The 16831-nt window shown below is 41.1% G+C and overlaps 2 protein-coding genes and 1 long non-coding RNA gene across 10 annotated transcripts in view; 1 reads left to right on the top strand and 2 right to left on the bottom strand.

The window, feature by feature from the left end:
• The first annotated feature begins 15 nt into the window (after window positions 1-15).
• faua (FAU ubiquitin like and ribosomal protein S30 fusion a) lies at window positions 16-2749 on the top strand. The gene is made up of 5 exons (XM_077552067.1): window positions 16-165; window positions 858-939; window positions 1022-1166; window positions 1393-1448; window positions 2539-2749. Exons 1-5 carry the CDS (start codon window positions 98-100, stop codon window positions 2662-2664), a joined length of 477 nt encoding a protein of 158 aa, XP_077408193.1. The 5' UTR covers window positions 16-97; the 3' UTR covers window positions 2665-2749.
• A 298-nt stretch (window positions 2750-3047) lies between these two features.
• On the bottom strand, window positions 3048-4596 carry fkbp3 (FKBP prolyl isomerase 3). Its single transcript, XM_077552066.1, has 7 exons — window positions 4460-4596; window positions 4155-4256; window positions 3964-4065; window positions 3749-3884; window positions 3608-3675; window positions 3433-3530; window positions 3048-3283 (listed from the first exon to the last, which is right to left on the bottom strand). The coding sequence occupies exons 1-7, from the start codon at window positions 4562-4564 to the stop codon at window positions 3229-3231; spliced, it is 666 nt and encodes a 221-aa protein (XP_077408192.1). The 5' UTR covers window positions 4565-4596; the 3' UTR covers window positions 3048-3228.
• A 6062-nt stretch (window positions 4597-10658) lies between these two features.
• The window catches only part of LOC144039105 (uncharacterized), a 38494-nt gene continuing 32321 nt past the window's right edge, over window positions 10659-16831 (bottom strand). For 2 of the 8 annotated variants that reach the window (XR_013289352.1, XR_013289346.1), the window contains 4 exons: window positions 15763-15853; window positions 11687-13144; window positions 11581-11621; window positions 10659-11101 (listed from right to left, as the gene is read on the bottom strand). This is a non-coding gene — a long non-coding RNA (uncharacterized LOC144039105). Of the gene's footprint in view, window positions 11102-11580; window positions 11622-11686; window positions 15854-16831 lie in introns of all 8 variants that reach the window. The other 6 variants (XR_013289350.1, XR_013289345.1, XR_013289351.1 and 3 more) reach the window with 5 other exon arrangements.

The following is a 16831-nucleotide window of genomic DNA, read 5'->3' on the forward strand; positions in this document are numbered from 1 at the left end:
TAGGGTTCAGTATAACGCCGCTTTGCCACATTCAAAACGGCGACGACGTATGGGTGTGGCTAGGTCTGTCCATTACGCGTTGACGTAAAACTTGCACATGCGTATTGTCGTCCTCTTGAACAGCCTTTTCTATGCTGCGCGTCTAACGACTAGCATCCAAACGAGGTAAGGCCTGGACGTACCGAGTAGCAAAAGTGCGTTTTAGCCCGTCACCGGCTAGTATTATGTGTCGGACATGCACCTAAAACACACCTGAACATAATATTTGAACATAACATTGAACGCACTGATGATAAATTGTCTGTTTAGACTCCCTTTCCCTCTCCAATCTCGCGTGCCGCATGTGGCTTGCTAGTTGCGTTAGCTTAGCATTAGCCTCACAGCGATAACTTTCTCTCTTCGTGACCCTAAAATAGTACGTTTTCTCGGTTTCATTCGTTATTTACATGTGCAAAAGTTGCTGGTTTAGTCTTTTGTGTCCTAACGAAGTCGAATGATCCTCGGCTAAATGACAAAGTCTAAAAAGGGGCGTCCAAAAGCGTGATTTCCGAGTGTTAACAGCGCAATGTTTTTCCCTTGAAATGTTCAGCTTTTGAAAAGAACAGAGCCACGAATATTTGTGATATATTTAATTAAGTATAATTTCTTGATACACGGACAAACTTTTTAGGCTTTCAAATCAATCCGCCCAAAATTTAATTGTTTGGATTTATGTGACAAAAATTTAAGCGTATTGCAAGTGAATTGACGTTGACCAATGTATTCTAGTTTCCACAATTTTAACTGTTTGAGCTCTCATGTTGATTGTTAGACCCTAATTTATTAAGTGCTTGTTTAATTTGTTTATCACTTGTCAGCATCAAGATGCAGCTCTTCCTACGTGCCCAGAACACTCACACCCTTGAGGTGACCGGACATGAGACCGTGGGCCAGATTAAGGTAAAAAAAAAAATAAAAAATAAAAATCCAAGATAGACTGATGTGATCCCATGCAGCAATTGGTTATGTTTCCTCCCGTCAGGCTCATGTCCAGACTTTGGAGGGTCTCCTGGTGGAGGATCAGGTGGTGCTGCTCGCAGGTTGCCCGCTGGAAGACGATGTCACGTTGGCATCGTGCGGCGTTTCCGAGCACTGCACCTTGGAAGTAGCCGGCAGGCTTCTGGGAGGTCAGTGTAGAAATACACTACAGTTCTACCAAAACCTATACTGTCATTCAATCTAATTGAGTGTTCGCTTTATGCTAACAAAATGCCAAACACTGTAGCTAGGCTAACCAATATTTGCTTTGATTTGGTACATTACAAGTCGGTGTATGTGGTGTGTTGTGACTTTTCCCGCCGGTTTTGTTTTGCCACTGTATTAAAGTGTTTTTTTTTTCCACTTTGTGTTTAGGTAAGGTCCACGGCTCTCTGGCCCGTGCTGGAAAAGTGAGGGGCCAGACCCCCAAGGTGAGGATTGTTTTCTTGCACAATATTGAATAGGAAATAAAATTAATCTTTTTTTTTTTTTTTTTTTTTTTACATTTTGAACAGAATGTTTGATGAATTTCAATGTGGATTCTTTTTCCTTTTCTGAATCCAAATTTAACACAACACGATTGTAAAGCAAGAAATTACAAAACTAACGACAAACTTCAAATATGTTAGTTTTTAATTTACCGTTTAAATCAGGGGTGCTCAAGTCCGGTCCTCGAGAGCCCCTATCCAGCCTGTTTTCCATGTTTCTCTCCTGCAACACAGCTGAATCTAATGATCAGCTAATCAGCAAGCTTAGCAGAAGCCTGACAACAATCCTGATCATGAATCAGGTGTGTTAGTTGAGAGAAACATGGGAAACAGGCTGGATAGGGGCTCTCGAGGACCGAACTTGAGCACCCCTGGCTTAAATTCTTATTTTTACATTTTAGCACTCAAATGATTTTATGCTATGTTTGTGATAAAAAAAAAGAACAGAATTACACACACACACAAAACCCTAAGAATGTTGAGATTAAAATTCCTAATTGAAAATATTTGCATTCTTGGATAAATGAAATTTGTTTGGGTGAAGTTTTATATTAAACGGCGACTGGCATGAAATGAGCTCCACATTTTCTTACAAATGGTTAAATGTCGAGAAATAGCTGAAATATCGACATATTCTCGTTTTGGGCGAAATTTACACAGAAGAAAGCAGATAAGGTTAGAAATTCTGTTGAATGGTAAAACAAATGCTGTTGAAATTGCATACATTTTCAACAGTAGAAAGTTAATATTTTGTCTAGAATTTGGTGACTTCATTATTTTTCATGTATAATACTTTTGAAAACACAGTTTGTCATTTGCTGTCAACTGGAAAAAAAAAAAACGTGCTCAGGAAAACACGGCAACGATCAATCACAGCTCACCCGTTTTCTGGGTTTGGTTGTGACGTTAGCAAAACTGAGCCGTGATTGGTTGTTCCCTGACGTCATCTTCAGTATCGACGGTGACGCTTAGTGACAACTTTGCAATTCTACCGTTTGGCTTGTGTAATTGAACGTGCGCTTTTGTTTGCCAGGTGGACAAGCAGGAGAAGAAAAAGAAGAAGACGGGCCGCGCCAAGCGTCGCATCCAGTACAACCGGCGCTTCGTCAATGTGGTGCCCACCTTCGGCAAGAAGAAGGGGCCCAACGCCAACTCCTAAGAAGAGTGCGGTGGGACCATACAGAGCCGCTTTGGCACAGTTCCAATGTTTTCTTGCTGCCAATAAAACATTGAACTCGGCACAACGTAGGAGAGCGTTCGTTTTTACTCTTTAGTAATAAAATTTGGTAGTTAACAGTCGGCACATGGTGAATATATAAATATATATATATTTTTTTTTTAATCTGTACATTACAATGACATATTAGCTGTATAGATATTTTACATAGTAGTTGACTATATATACATACTGTACCTATGCATGAATATCAGCTGGAGGCGTTAAATGGGAATTTAAATCAAGCCTAAAATTGTCATGAGATAGAACGTGTTAGTGTGGCCTTGGTGACGTCAACGTCAATGTGTGTAAAAACAACAGCCGTCTTGTTCGTAAAAGTTATTTTATGCAAACAAAGAACCAACAAAAAGACCCATAAGTGTCCCCAAACTTAGGGAACTAAATTGACAGCGACAAAACGGGTTACATATTTGGGATTCCAGGTAACCCACATTAGAGCATGGACATTCCAAACTTTTAACTTCCTAGTTTTCCCCCCCATCTTGCTTAATCCACATCCACCAGCTCCACCTCAAAGATCAGATTGGCGTTGGGCGGAATTCTGAAAGCATCAAAGTTAAGGAAATGGATAGTAAACAAACAAAGTCAAGTTACAGAATTTTCTCCTTACATGTTCATGCAAGTAACATTTATGTTAGACAAATCCACCTAATTCCTGATTAGTTTGCATCGACGTGAATAAAAAGATACTTTGAGTCAGGCAGGCCCTTCCTTCCGTAGGCCCACTCAGATTCAATCTCCAGGCGAGCCGTCTCGCCCTTGCTCATGGTCAGCAGGCCTTCGTCCCACTGCAGGTAGGCGACGGCGTTAAAAAAAACAAAAAAAAAACTTAAGCGGCAACGGAGAATGTGAGTAACGCACGTACCCCTCGGATGACTTTGCCCAGGCCCACTTTGAAGCTCAGCGGCTTGGTTTGTTTTTTCTTTCTGGCCACTGTAGAGATCACAAAGTCAGGACCTAATTGGTTGGACGCAATTTTTACATAAAAACACGGTCCAATAAGCACCTGAGGGAATGTTTGTGTCAAAGACGGTCCCGTCCTCCAGCGTCCCCGTGTACCAGCAGCTCACAGTGTTGCCTTTTTTCGGGAAGTTGGTCTTGTTGCCTTTCTTCAGCGTGGTTTTGGTAAACTTGGGCGGACCCTGAATGGAAGCAATGTCTGCAATGATTAGTTTACAGTAAAGTGGGCAGTAAACCCCCCTTGAAGTGGTGGGACTTTACCTCATCCACAACTTCCGCCTTGGCTTCTTTGGGCTTCTCGTCAATTTTGACAGCTTTCACCTGCTTCGTCACTTCTTCCACCGGCTCTGTGCCTTTAAACCTCTACAAAACACGGATTTTTTTCCTCCCCATTTCAAGCACATGCGGAGTAATTTTGCATCCGGGCGCTACGTCACGCTGACGTCACTCACTTTACTTGCAAACAACTCGTTGTAGGCGACGATTAGCTGGTCCTTCTTCGCAGTTTTGGCCACGTTCTTGATGTTTCCCAGTAGTTTGTGCTCGTTGAGGAACTAACACAGAATGGGGGTTATGATTTGAAAAAACAGGAGGTTATATGTGACGTAAGTCGGTCGCTTTGTTTGCAAACATCGATTTCCGGCCGCATGTACGGCTGCACACGCTAGGCTACATCACGCAAACGAGACACATACGCGTCAAAATGCAATTTAGAAACGACAACACCGACTTTTGAATATTCACGTGACAAACGTACCGAGTGCGCCGCATTGTCCTGTATGAACCTGATCAGGTCTTTCTTGGGCAAATCGTCACTTTTGAGCTGCTCGTTGCTCCACTCTCGTGCTGGTTCGTCCGCCATTTTGAGTGGACTGCCTACGAACTCTGACCTCAGTAATGAATAAAAATAATATAGAAAACGGAACTTTAGTTCTAAAAAAATACATTATGTATATATATCATTTTGGAATCTTGTTTTGACAGCCTGAGTTGAAAATTTGTGATTAACGTTTTTTATTTTATTTGTAAGCCAACTGGCCTCGCCAAAGAAAATAAACATTGATTTGGTTTAACACTCAACATTGATACTTTTTTTTAGTTGAAAAAATACAAATTTACAATTCTGTAACAAATCTTGTCAATGTAACAACAAATAAAAAAACACAAAAATATATATACAAATACTCAGACACTCCAGTTCCATGTCACATAAGTGCAATTACAAATTTATACGATAACCCTAAAATAACAAAAGGAAAAAATGACAGACTTTAATTAAAACAAACTAGAAAATAGTGAAACAATCTTTTAACATCTTATGACGTCACATATATAGTTTAAAACATGACCGACTGAAATACCGTGTTAAGCAGTGCCATGCTATCTAGTGGTTAATTAAGTGCTGGTGTTTATAAATGGATACATAAAGATTTGGAGCCACGCTACATAAAAAAAATATATATATTTAAAAAATCTCACTCTTTTTGTCCCGACAAAAGTATGTTTTAGTCAAGCAAGGCGAAAATGGGAAGCAACTTAGAATGATGTAGTGCAATACAAGCAGTTGATTATAAAGCATAAAAATATCAGAGGAGCTTCATGCAAAGAAGTGCAATCCAATCCAAAACCTTTCGTTCTTGTGATTCATTTTTGAAAAGCAACAATTTCCGCGGTAAACCAAAGCAGTCATCATGGCAAGTCACCAGGTGGCGCTAGTGTGTAAAGCGCCCTTCAACAAGCAGAAGAAGAAGGTTGGCTTTGATTGGCATTTAGTCAGTCAGTCCTGCAGGTTAAATTGGAGACAGGTGTGCAGTATGCAATAAGGGCATTCATCAAGTGTGCCGACCGCACACGTGCGGCAGAATGGCGGCCATCAGCTAAGTGAGTATACCAGCAAATGTTGGTGGTTTGTTGGTCACGTTTCTGACGATATTTTGTTTGTTGCAGGGTGGAAAAACTCGAGGGACACGACAGCGTTTGAGGTCACTCTGTTTGCTTGATTTCGAACTTTGTGTTCTTTGTTTATTTATTGTTATTAATATTAGTGTTCGTATTTCAAATGTTTTTAATGCTGGCCAGTTCTTGTGTGTATTTCTTTTACCCTTATCACTTGAACTGTAGAGGTTGGTTTGTTTGTTTAAAACTGTGTTTGTTTTATTAATGGTGGTACGTATTTATTTATTGTATTTTCTGGAGGCGTTCATTGTCTATTTATATGAAGTTTGTCATTTCATCAAATATCTGAAAATCTTCATACTTGACCATCAAAAAATGTCTTTTGGAAGATGGGAGTCGGTGTCAATTATGAAGATACTTTTGTTAATAGGAAAGAAGCAAAAAATAGTCCTTGACTGTTTTTAGTGTTCTCGCCACAAATAATTGACTGAAGAGTAGTTTAGACATGGCATCAGACTCTGAAAAATGATTTTTAAACGGCAATATCTGAGGAAACTGTCAAACCCCAAATTTGTGTTGAAATCATAATTGCGCAGTGTTTTTGCCTCATTTTGACACAGTGATTATATTATTTTTTTTTTCTCAATCCGGTAAGGTTTTTGTGGCTGTTTTTGTTACTGCATGTCCAAGCCAACTAAAGTACAAATACAAAAAACATCAAAAGTACCCTACATTGAAGGATTTTTTTTGAAAATTATTTTTTTCCTAGTGAAAAATGTGGACATACCTAATTTAGTTTTTTTTTTTTTTTTTTTTTTCCCCCATTATGTCTCTTTACTATAATTATTACAGGATATTCTGAGACGGTCAGTTGGGAGGCATTTGACGAAATGACATGGATTTGTTGTTGTGGTCAGAAATGTATTGCATTTGTCATTTTTCTTTCATTTTACAATTTTTTTTTTTTAACATGATTATCTTGTCATTTTTGTGAGACATGTCAAGTTTAATGAGGGTAAAATGTACAAATGAAGTTGCAGCACACAATCTTGCATTTGTTTTGCAGTCTGGGAGGAGGCGGCAAAGGAACAATTCCATTTTTGTCGTTGTGGCTTGCCTGGATGCGGAGCAGCTTTTTCTCGGGTGAGGATGCCAATCGAAAGCTGGAGTGTCGGGTTTGAATAATGGACTCAATCGTATTGATCAACACAATTACAACCACTTTGTGTTTCAGGGTCGCGGAGTCAACAGATTTGGTGGTGAGGGGGTACCAAGAGGAACCGGACCAGGTAATGAGTGTATGTGCAAGTTTATTTTTTGGGGGGGGTGCACAAGAATGGCATTTTAAAAACGATGGCAAAGAAATATAATCTTAGTAGATATGTTTTTGGCCATACTCGGCACATCCTGGGATTGGGACATGTTGAGTATTCAGCAAAACAAATGTCTCATATGGCTTGTGTATTACATTATATTTGTTATTAGAATCTGTCAGTTGTGCTTTTTGAGCATATTCAAAGGGGGTAGGAAGAAGTACAAAACGTATCTAGTCTTCTTCCTAAGAGTATGTTATTTGTATTCAATAAATAAAAAACACGCTTTTCTTAAATGCATGGATATTAGTGTGACTTGTTCCTTAACCATTGCACAAATGCAACCTAAAGTACAGCAGTCTTTTTTTTTTGGTGTGATTTCTTCATTGACAAAATGATTCAACTCCTTGGTCACATCCATACTTGGTAAGTTGTACGACCCTCTCTGGGCAATGATAACAACTTTGAGATGTGAACTCTAGCTTGACAAAAGGTTTTTGCAGGCATCTTCAGGCAACTTTGCCCATTCCTTATTGGGGGGGGGGGCTTCAGTCCTTTCACTTTATTGGCCTTGTGTTCGGCATCTGTCTTTCTTCACATCAGAGATTGTCTATTGAAGTCGGGTGAGGCCACTTCAGAATCTTCCAGCACTTTGTCTGCGACCAAACTGAGATTTGGAGCTATGCTTGGAATAGTTCTGCTGGAAGGTCCAATATCTCCCAAGCTTCAGCTTTTTTAAAAAAAAAATTTTTTTTATCAAATGTACACCCAAGATTCCGTGCATCTGAAGAATCAAAACGGTCACAGTGGACGACTGTCTCCTCGCTTTGGTGTTCTTTTCTTTCCAGGCCTCGTTCTTCCTTCTCCAGACTTGTTGTTGATGATTCATCAACCAAAGAGTTCAAATTGAGTCTTGTTGTTCCTGAGAACAGCATTCCACGACCTTTTGTGGTTTTGTCCATGTGGGTTTTGTCAACTCTTCTTGTGCTTTTGACGTGGACCAAATACTGTCTGGGCTGAAAGTTGACTACGTCCCTTCTGACAAATGTGACGGCATCCTTTCTGCCGCTCCCAGGTTGCGTTTCCACTGTCTTTTCAACTTTCCAAAGATGCCTCCACTTGTCTCTTTTAGAATATTATTATTATTTGCCATCTTTTTATATTTAGATCCTTATGAAAGGAAATTGTCTTTTTTTTTTTTTTTTTTAAGCATTACCTGGACTTCACTATTTAGTGAAGACGCCATTGATTGTCTTGAAGGAGGAAGAAAATCACACTTCAGTCACATTAGCTTATTTATTTGACTGCCAAGGTTCTGTTGACACCTGATCCCCAAAAAGTGTTGGAGGTGTTAATTTAAGGGGTAGAATTTTTGTCTGAGGAAGTCACTAAAAGGACATTTCTTGGTGCACAATTTTAAATAAAAGTTGCGTATTTGACATGTTTGATCTGATGACAAAAAGGCAAACGTGCTAAAACCTTAAACTGCATAGGGGTTAGAATAATTTTGAACTGTATATTCATGTTCATTCTGATTGGTATTTTTGGAACACACTTTAAGCATATTGAACACAGAAATAAAAAAATTGGTTCCAAAAATTTAACACCTTTTTGACAAACACATTTGGTTTGTTTCTCATTGATTTTAGTCACTTGTGCTTCTGAATGCTGGGGTTAAAGTTGGCTTATGGTATTTTTTGCCGTTTTTAAGTGTGACGAGCTCATCGAGTGTTTAATTGATGTGTTGCAGGGCAGATGGTTCGAGATCAAGAAGCAAGCAGCACCAAACAGTTTTGTTTGACATTGCAGCTGATGTGACACGAGACCAGGTAACACTAGTTCACACGACAAAAACAAACCTTCCTTTTTCCCCCACTTGTCCTGGCTCCATTCCCTGTGACGGGTGGAAAGGCACCGCTGGCCGGCTGGTGAACGGGTCAGCCGCCTCCTTTTCCCTTGCGGCTGGCCCGTTTGCCAGCCGGCCAGCGGTGCCTTTTCCACCCGTCGCCACACGGGGAATGGAGCTACCTAAGCTAAGCTAACTTAGCTAATCAGCTGCTAGCCAGCCACGTGGCTGGCTAGACTGCCGCCTAGTTGCGGAGTTAATGGGGAACAGGAGGTTTTAACCTACTGTTTAGTGTTAAATGTTGTTCCTGTGAACTGTGTTGCAGGGCAGATGGGTCGGGTTCGAGAAGTGAGCAGCACCAAACGGATCTGGGTTTTTACGTTGTGGATAAAGAGACACCAGACCAGGTAACACTAGTTCACACGACAAAAAACAAACAAACCATGTTTGCCAGTGGTGCCCTTCCCACTTGTCGCCACACGGGGAATCTAGCTAGCGAAGCTAACCAGCTAGTTACACTCCTGGCTCCTAGATTGCTGCCTAGTTGAGTGAATAGGAGGTTTTAAGCTTCCAATGTGTAGTTTTATTTAGTTCCTGTATCTGTGTTGCAGGGCAGATGGGTAGAGATCAAGAAGCTACCAGCACCAAAGTAATCTTCCTACCCTGCCAGCCAGCTACCAGGGCTGCACGATTAATCAAAATTTAACTGATTCAATGTTTGTTTCTTCAGTTCTGAAAAATAAATAATTGTGCATAACTCTGTGGGGTGTGTCGTCAAGTTAGCGATATTGTGCAAGTACCCTTAATGCACTATAATGCTTGTAGCAAGCCAGGAGTGAAACCATGTGATTCTGTCATCTCCAAGCATCTTTTAAAGGCAGTGTCACAAGTGACCACTAGATGTCGCGTTTAGAAGTGCGCATGCACACTATGGTGGCTCAGATAAATCTAAATCTCTGAACACTTAAATGTTTGGCTGTGAATAGTTGAAATGTTCATTAAGGCAATTTTTCTTTTAAGTAGATTACTGCGGTCTGATAGTATAATATGAATGCTTTTCTTATTTGTATTATTTTTAGCAGTAAGAAAAAGTTAAATCTTGAATTGGATAACTTTATAATTATTGTTAAATTTTGTTTTAACGCTTCCAAACAGCAGTAGCTTTTAAATCCCATCATTCCGCTCTGTCAACTGAGGAAACGTGTCTCACCAGTTGTTGGTGTTAGGTCATGTGACTTAACCTGTCATTTTCATTTGACAAAAAGTACATTTAATTGTAAATTAAACGGGGGATAATCACATGATGGACAAAATGAGTCAAATAGGTCTTTAAGATGTTTAATTGGAGTCAACTGTATAACTAAACACAATAATTGAATCCACTGCATAAAAATACCAAACCTGCTTTATTTAGGAAGCATTGCGCTAATGCTAGTTAATGGCATCACTAGCCATCGTTGGTCTGATATTTGACATCTGCTTTATTTTCTTGATGGCTGGGAAAAATAATTTTTGGGTTTAGATGAATGTTTTTATCCTCTGTGTAGGTCGCTGATTCCCTCCAGCATCGGCCAACCCCGTCTGATTGGTTGCTCAAGCAGTGGTCAGCTGAGCTCTCGCCTGCCGAAGAGAAAACTGAATGCGGATGGGCTAGTGTGCAGCGGTAAGCTTACAGACTTGACTTATTACTAATTGAGTCTATGGTTTAAACGCAGTCAATTCGCAAGTGAAAGTCACTAAAAAGCTGTTTTACTTCTTTCTTCCACAGAAAACCAACATGGTGAAGACAGCAGCTGCATTTGGGGCACAACAATGGAAGCGCCACAGACAGCCATGTTGAGACCTTTTTCTCAGGCCAGTAGCCGCAGTGATGGAGAAACGACACATTTGTGAGACTGAAGTTCTGCCAGCACCTTTAGTCAGAAGTGGTCTTTTTAATGATGTGAAAACATCTCCCCAAAGGTCTTTAATAAACATGTGATGAAAGCCATTCAAATTGTAGACTTCTTGCTTTATTTCAAACTACCAAATGAGTAGCAATGTTATAGACAGGACTCCTGGTTCATGACAGTAATACTTAATATACATTCATGACTTGGGTGTGTTTTTTTTATTAATTATATATTTTTGGGCAGTGAACTAAATGACTAATAACTATTACACATTAAAGAGTCTATGCTGCAAACATACCAGTTGACAGGGGAGCTATGAATCAAGATTCAATCTATACCTGGAGGGAGGAAAGCTACAATTGGTCATTTCCTCAGCAAATAAGATGGTTATTGCACAATGGGAAAACAGAAGTCATTTGCAACAAGTGCCTCTCGTCCAATCCACTGTTGCCCTGAAACATACACAGAAGTTGCTTTGTCATGATCAATATGATTGACTCATGCATCAAGCAAAGAAATATCTGCCGGAGGATTGCAGGGCCAGCGACGGTGTTTGAATCACAAATGATCAAATTCATCTGCTATCATAAAGATATTTTAGGGCCGCTTGCTCCGTTGAGCACATTCAAATCTTCAAGTAAATGTTGAGATGTTAGTAAGGCACCAGCAATGCCATCTATATTGCTTAAAAAATATGTATGGATCCTTACATGCCAATTCTATATATTTTTTTTCATTAAACTTGATCGTGAGAGCCCAACTCTAAATCTGAAACAAAATTGGTCAATTGGAGCTGTGGGCCACTGCCTTTATTTGAATCCATATCTGACCATTAAACAGGTATTGTTGGGAAAGGAATTCCATTAAGTATTACTAATTTGCAATCATTTAAAAGTTTGGCTGGCATTTTTGTTAACCTTGAAATACACACCTTTTGAACAAAAATGTTTACCCTCGTACTCCTCCACCGCCCTGCAACGACACAACAAACATTTGCTGGTATGCTCACTTAGCTGACGGCCGCCATTTTGCCTCACCTGTGTAGGTTGCTGCACTTGACGAACACACCTGTCACGTATTGAGCTGCTGGGCTGATGGAAACCAACCTGGCCTCTTTTTGTCTGGCAAAAAACACAAAGAGAAAATGAATAAACTTCTGGAATAAATCTAGTGCAATTACAAATGCTGTACCTCGGATTGGAGACGTGTGGGCATCCAAAATAAAGCTACAACATACGGGCTGGCCACAATTACAAACATTTGAAATACTTGAAAATTAAACTTAAGACCTAAATGTGGTAAATGAAGCAAAGGGAATTGAACTGCTATTGTATCCCACTACAAGCAAAACATCCTTGTGAGAAATGGCAACAACACGGCAAACATGTACTCACCTGGCAGGCTGACAGTCGCCATCTTGTCGCACCTGTCATCACTTAAACTGCAGGCCTGATCAAACGGCAATCTGCTTCGCACACTAGCTCCCCCTGGTGGCCTTTCATCATGACTGACAGGTTTTACCGCCGATTATGTCGGTCTTTTACTTCCCGCCTAGAATATTTATTCCTCTTTTAAAGATTATTTTTGATTGCATAGATGAGGTTATTATATTTAATATTTCTGCACTCAAAGTATTTTTTTTTGGGGTTAATAGGGGGTCTTTGTGGGGTTAGTTGATTACATCCTGCCCTTCGGATTAGCTTTTTATGATTATGCTGTATTAAAATGTTATGTTTCCTTGATGGGAAAGACTAATTGCATCGAATTTTTTTTTTGTGGTGGTGGTGGGGGGGGGGGGTGGCTTTACCCAAAACATTAATCCAGTATCTTGTCTATGCTGTGCGATAGAATTTGAGATTTGATCTAATGCAGTTGCATTATCTACCCGCACGGGGGCAATATGCGCACACGACTGACGGGCTGCGCAGAAGGGGAAAAACACACGTTGGGTGACTGAATGCTTGATTTCAAAATTGTTCCTCTGCAATATGAAAGATGCTTGGACTACAATTTAGCTTTGGGTGACAGGGAACATTAATAGTGTAATGCAAGTAAAGGGTGCGTTGGACTTACTAAAGTATGGGGCAGAAAGATCATCTTTATATGTTTTTGGGGTGTTTTGTCTATTTTCTAAGATTAATGCATGTGGCTTGTTGAGTGCTGAAAATGCTACCAAGGGTTTTAAAAGGTTGTGGTAACTAATGTTTTTTGGGGTGGGGGTGGGGCTGTGCCTAGTGTCGTAAGAAAGACAATAAAAGTAATAACAAACACGATGAAAACATTGGCGGAGATGTAACTGTGGCGTTATCAACTTTTGCAAGAACAATTACGTTTTTGCTGCTGATATCTAAAGTAAAAATGACTAAAGACGTTCAAATGATCAAACCTCAACCTTCCTGTCCAAGTTCTCAGTATGAGCGTGACATTGGCTCATCCGTCCTGGCTTGTCCCGCACGTCTTTTTGTTATTCTGCACACTGGCAGGAGAGATTATTCCTGCAAGGAAGAGAGGAATGAAAAAAATGTCCATGTGGAGGTGTTTCATAAATACTAAGCAGAATAAACATGTTTTCTTATCAGCGGGACGCTTGGCTGATATATTTTACACATCCTGCTGATGGGGGCCGGGATGAAGATGGAATTCCAAAGCAATTTTCAATTACACAAAACCCCTTCTCTCTCTGTGTGTGTTGGTTAGCATTTTTTTTTTTAAAAGCGGGGCTGGCGGAATTCAATCTTGAGGGCCGACGCAGCATTTCGAGTTTTGACAAGATGAGGAAGGACCACTTTGCATTCGACATCTTCATCGGCTCAAAAGTGAAACCTGCGCTCATATTTATTTGGCGTCAGGTTTGGTTTGCACTCGCCGGGCAAATGCTTTGGCGCCTGTGTTTTCGGGGGGGAAGGGGGGGGGGGGGGGACCATCTTGCTGGCTTGCTGTCGCCGATTGTACATGGTTTCTAAACTGTTGTGACAATAATGACATCCAAACAGGAGTATTAATTACATAAATTGGTGGCAGAATGGATAGCAGAAGTTAAAGCTAATCGGCTTGACGATTTAATCTGCTACTGTTAGCTGTTGGAATCGCCTAAGATTGGCTAAGTATTTTGCTGTGCAGTTACACATTATTATTAAAGGCAAAGGATAATAAGAATTAAATGGACAATGGTAATCAGGCTAAATATGTCTGCTGTCTGGATTTTTTTCTTTCTGTTGGAAAGTTAATTAATTACTGAAGGGCGAAAGTCATGTAAACCAATTAAATGTTCTGCCTTTGCTTAATTTTTTATTTTTTTTGCTGTTGTACATGCTAGGCTACCAAAACTAACAGATTCCTCATGATATATATTTTTTCTTTAGTCAGCCAATTAATTGGTGATCAACTTTTTATGCTTCCAAATATCCGAATTGGCATTAGCCTAAAAACAATAAATCCTATTTTTGGGGATCCCAATTACAAATTCAATGTCTTAGAAGGAACAAGGGTGATTTTATTTTTTACAGTGATTATGAAAGTAGTAACAAATTATTGCGGCTAAATAAGTATGCACATACGAATATGTTATGTTATTGTTATTGTTATTTCACATAAGGGGACAACTACTGCACACGATGGCTACCAGGGCACGTTCTGAAGATTTTGGAGCTTTTCTTCTTTTCCTACTTTCCCACCTTCTTTATTGGCCTCCCATCCCGCTTAAACTCAAGCGGCCGATTTGACGGCACGCAGCCGGCAGATTAGACGTGTCGGGGCAGGCGTGGGCCCACATTGACACGGCAGATCTGGAGGCTCAAACCTTCCAAAGCCACTGCGGCTTACTGGGAAAAGGAGACGCCTGCAACACTTGCGGGATTTTTCACCTGCTGCTTAATCCTCTTCTTTGACAAATAGCGCCGCTAAAAGCAATATGTTAGGCGCTTGGTCCCCTTCGTTATTTCCAAACACTGCACCGACCTCTCCACAAGGGGGCGCCCTGTGAGCAATGCCGACTAGTTCTTTCTATACAGTCAATTAACTAACAATGATGAGCCTGTGAAAACTTACTCAAAACCTTGCAAGAAAGACCCAAAAGGGTAGCGGCCATTATTAGCATTAGCCCTTCGCGAGGTTGCTGTCGTTCATCGGTATTCCGCACCTCGCCCCGGGGCGCCGCGAGTCCTTTGCTCGGGAGGAAAGCGTAAGGTTAAAATGGAGATTGGGCTTTGTTCCCTAATGAAGCTTATCTCCCCTCTCTGCTCACGAACGCACCTTCGCTAAGCGCAGTCGACAGGACCAAAGTCATGGAGTTAAAAAGCGCTGGGTCTTAAAAGTCGTGGAAACAAATGAACCCCCGATATGAGTTTGGACGGGATTGGGATGTTTAATTATGAAATGGTGACTGGTATGAGCTCTTCAACCCAATCTGCTGGGTCAAAAAAATTAGCCCGATCTGCTCTACATCCACAGCTGCCCAGCGGGTGGGTTAGCATTTTTTTCATGCAAGACGCCCAGAGTCAAGCAACATGTCGGCCATTTTGGTTTGGAGCAGCCATTTTATGTGAATTACGGGGCTGCGGCTGCTTTCTATTTATTTTGACTGTGCCTCAAAAGTCTATTGAAGTTCCTGAATGAATTCCGTTGCTATTTGTGCAAGCTGACAGGTGGGCATTTGTCGCTTCCGCCCGGCTGAGGACAGCGTGATTGCGAGCCACTTGTGACCCCGCGACCTGACGCTTGTTGTTATTGTACCGCTCTCGTCGTCACTTTCTCAAACCAGATAAGTTGGGTTATGCTTTGGCGCCGCCTGAAAGAAGAAAAAAAAAAAGAAGCAAAAGCAGCATTTGATGTGTGTGCGCTGATGATAAAAAGCAATCATTTCTCTGCCTGAATGCTCCCTTTTTGAGGGGGGGAAAACATCTTCTAAAACCAACACAACTCGTCACCTCTTTTCCCCATGTCTGGGTTTCAGCTACGCCCCCCCTCGGAAGACTCATTTGGCGAGTAATCGCGGGTGCAAATCTGTGACGGGGTGACTGCTGAGCTCCCGCAGAGATAGACGGAAGACGGCGCTCGTGGGTGCCAACCTGGACAAGTGGAGAGCACTTGACTGGTGAGAGGAAGTGCAGCTTACTGTGCTTTTTGTTGCTTGTCTGTGAGAAAAGAACAAACACGGAATGCGCAGGAAAGCCGTGGTTCTGGAGAATGTTGCTGGTCTGACGTAACTGCGGACAAGAACACAAATTGAGAAACGATTACAGTCAGATTCCAATACAATAGGACTGGGTAGTGTTACATTACCTGTTTAGGTGTTGCTTTGTGTTCTAATTTTCCATATCAACAATTGAAGCTAACCGTAGCGTTTGCTAGCATTAAGCTAAGCGGACTTTCCCAAGACAAAGCTATGTGGTTGTTTTAAATACACAACATTTAATTCTCTTTCAAACTTTACCGTGATCATTTATATTACACAGTTTCAAGTGTCTTTTGATTTTTTTTTATATACATTTGACAAACTGTCCTGAAGTGAGTTGAGGTACGCATTTTGGCAACAAATAATTGTCCGGATGACAGTTGAGCTTATATCTCAAAAGCCATGTTAATCATGTTATTCATATCTCAAGGCAACTCTGTATTGTGCTTTTAAAGGCTTATGGAATCACTAACGCCCTCAGCAACAAAGTCTTCGTTCTTGATTCATAGTCTAGATATAAACATCCAGACCAGAATAGTCGATTGCAGATGTTGCCTGCTAGCTCCCCAGCGGGCTTCGTAATGAAGCGCCTCTTTGGGGAACTCCTGGAGATCCACGCGTCGAAGAAGACTTTGGAATGGAATGATTAATTCAGGACGCGGGCCGAGCGAGCGCGGGCCAGGTGGGGTCGTCATTTAGGGGCGCTCGGTTTTCACGCAACGATGAGCCTCCATTAATCTTTCAAAAGCCGCCGCCCCCTCCGTAACGTCCGAGTCAGCCGGGATCGTCGCCTTCCCTCCCGGTAGAGAGGCGCCGCCCCGCATCATACAAATGGAGCCCCGCTCGTGAATATTTCAACCAATTGCAGCCCATTAGCATCTTTCTTTTTCTGAAATATTGATGCTATGCTAATTCATCATTAATTGCCGGGTGAGAGTCCACGGATGTCAGCGCAGTTGAAGCACTACTAACTTCTTATTGCCAAAGCCAAATTAGCCCTCAGGTTAGA

This window comes from Vanacampus margaritifer, chromosome 19 (assembly GCF_051991255.1).
Source record: "Vanacampus margaritifer isolate UIUO_Vmar chromosome 19, RoL_Vmar_1.0, whole genome shotgun sequence".
NCBI classification, from domain to species: domain Eukaryota; kingdom Metazoa; phylum Chordata; class Actinopteri; order Syngnathiformes; family Syngnathidae; genus Vanacampus; species Vanacampus margaritifer.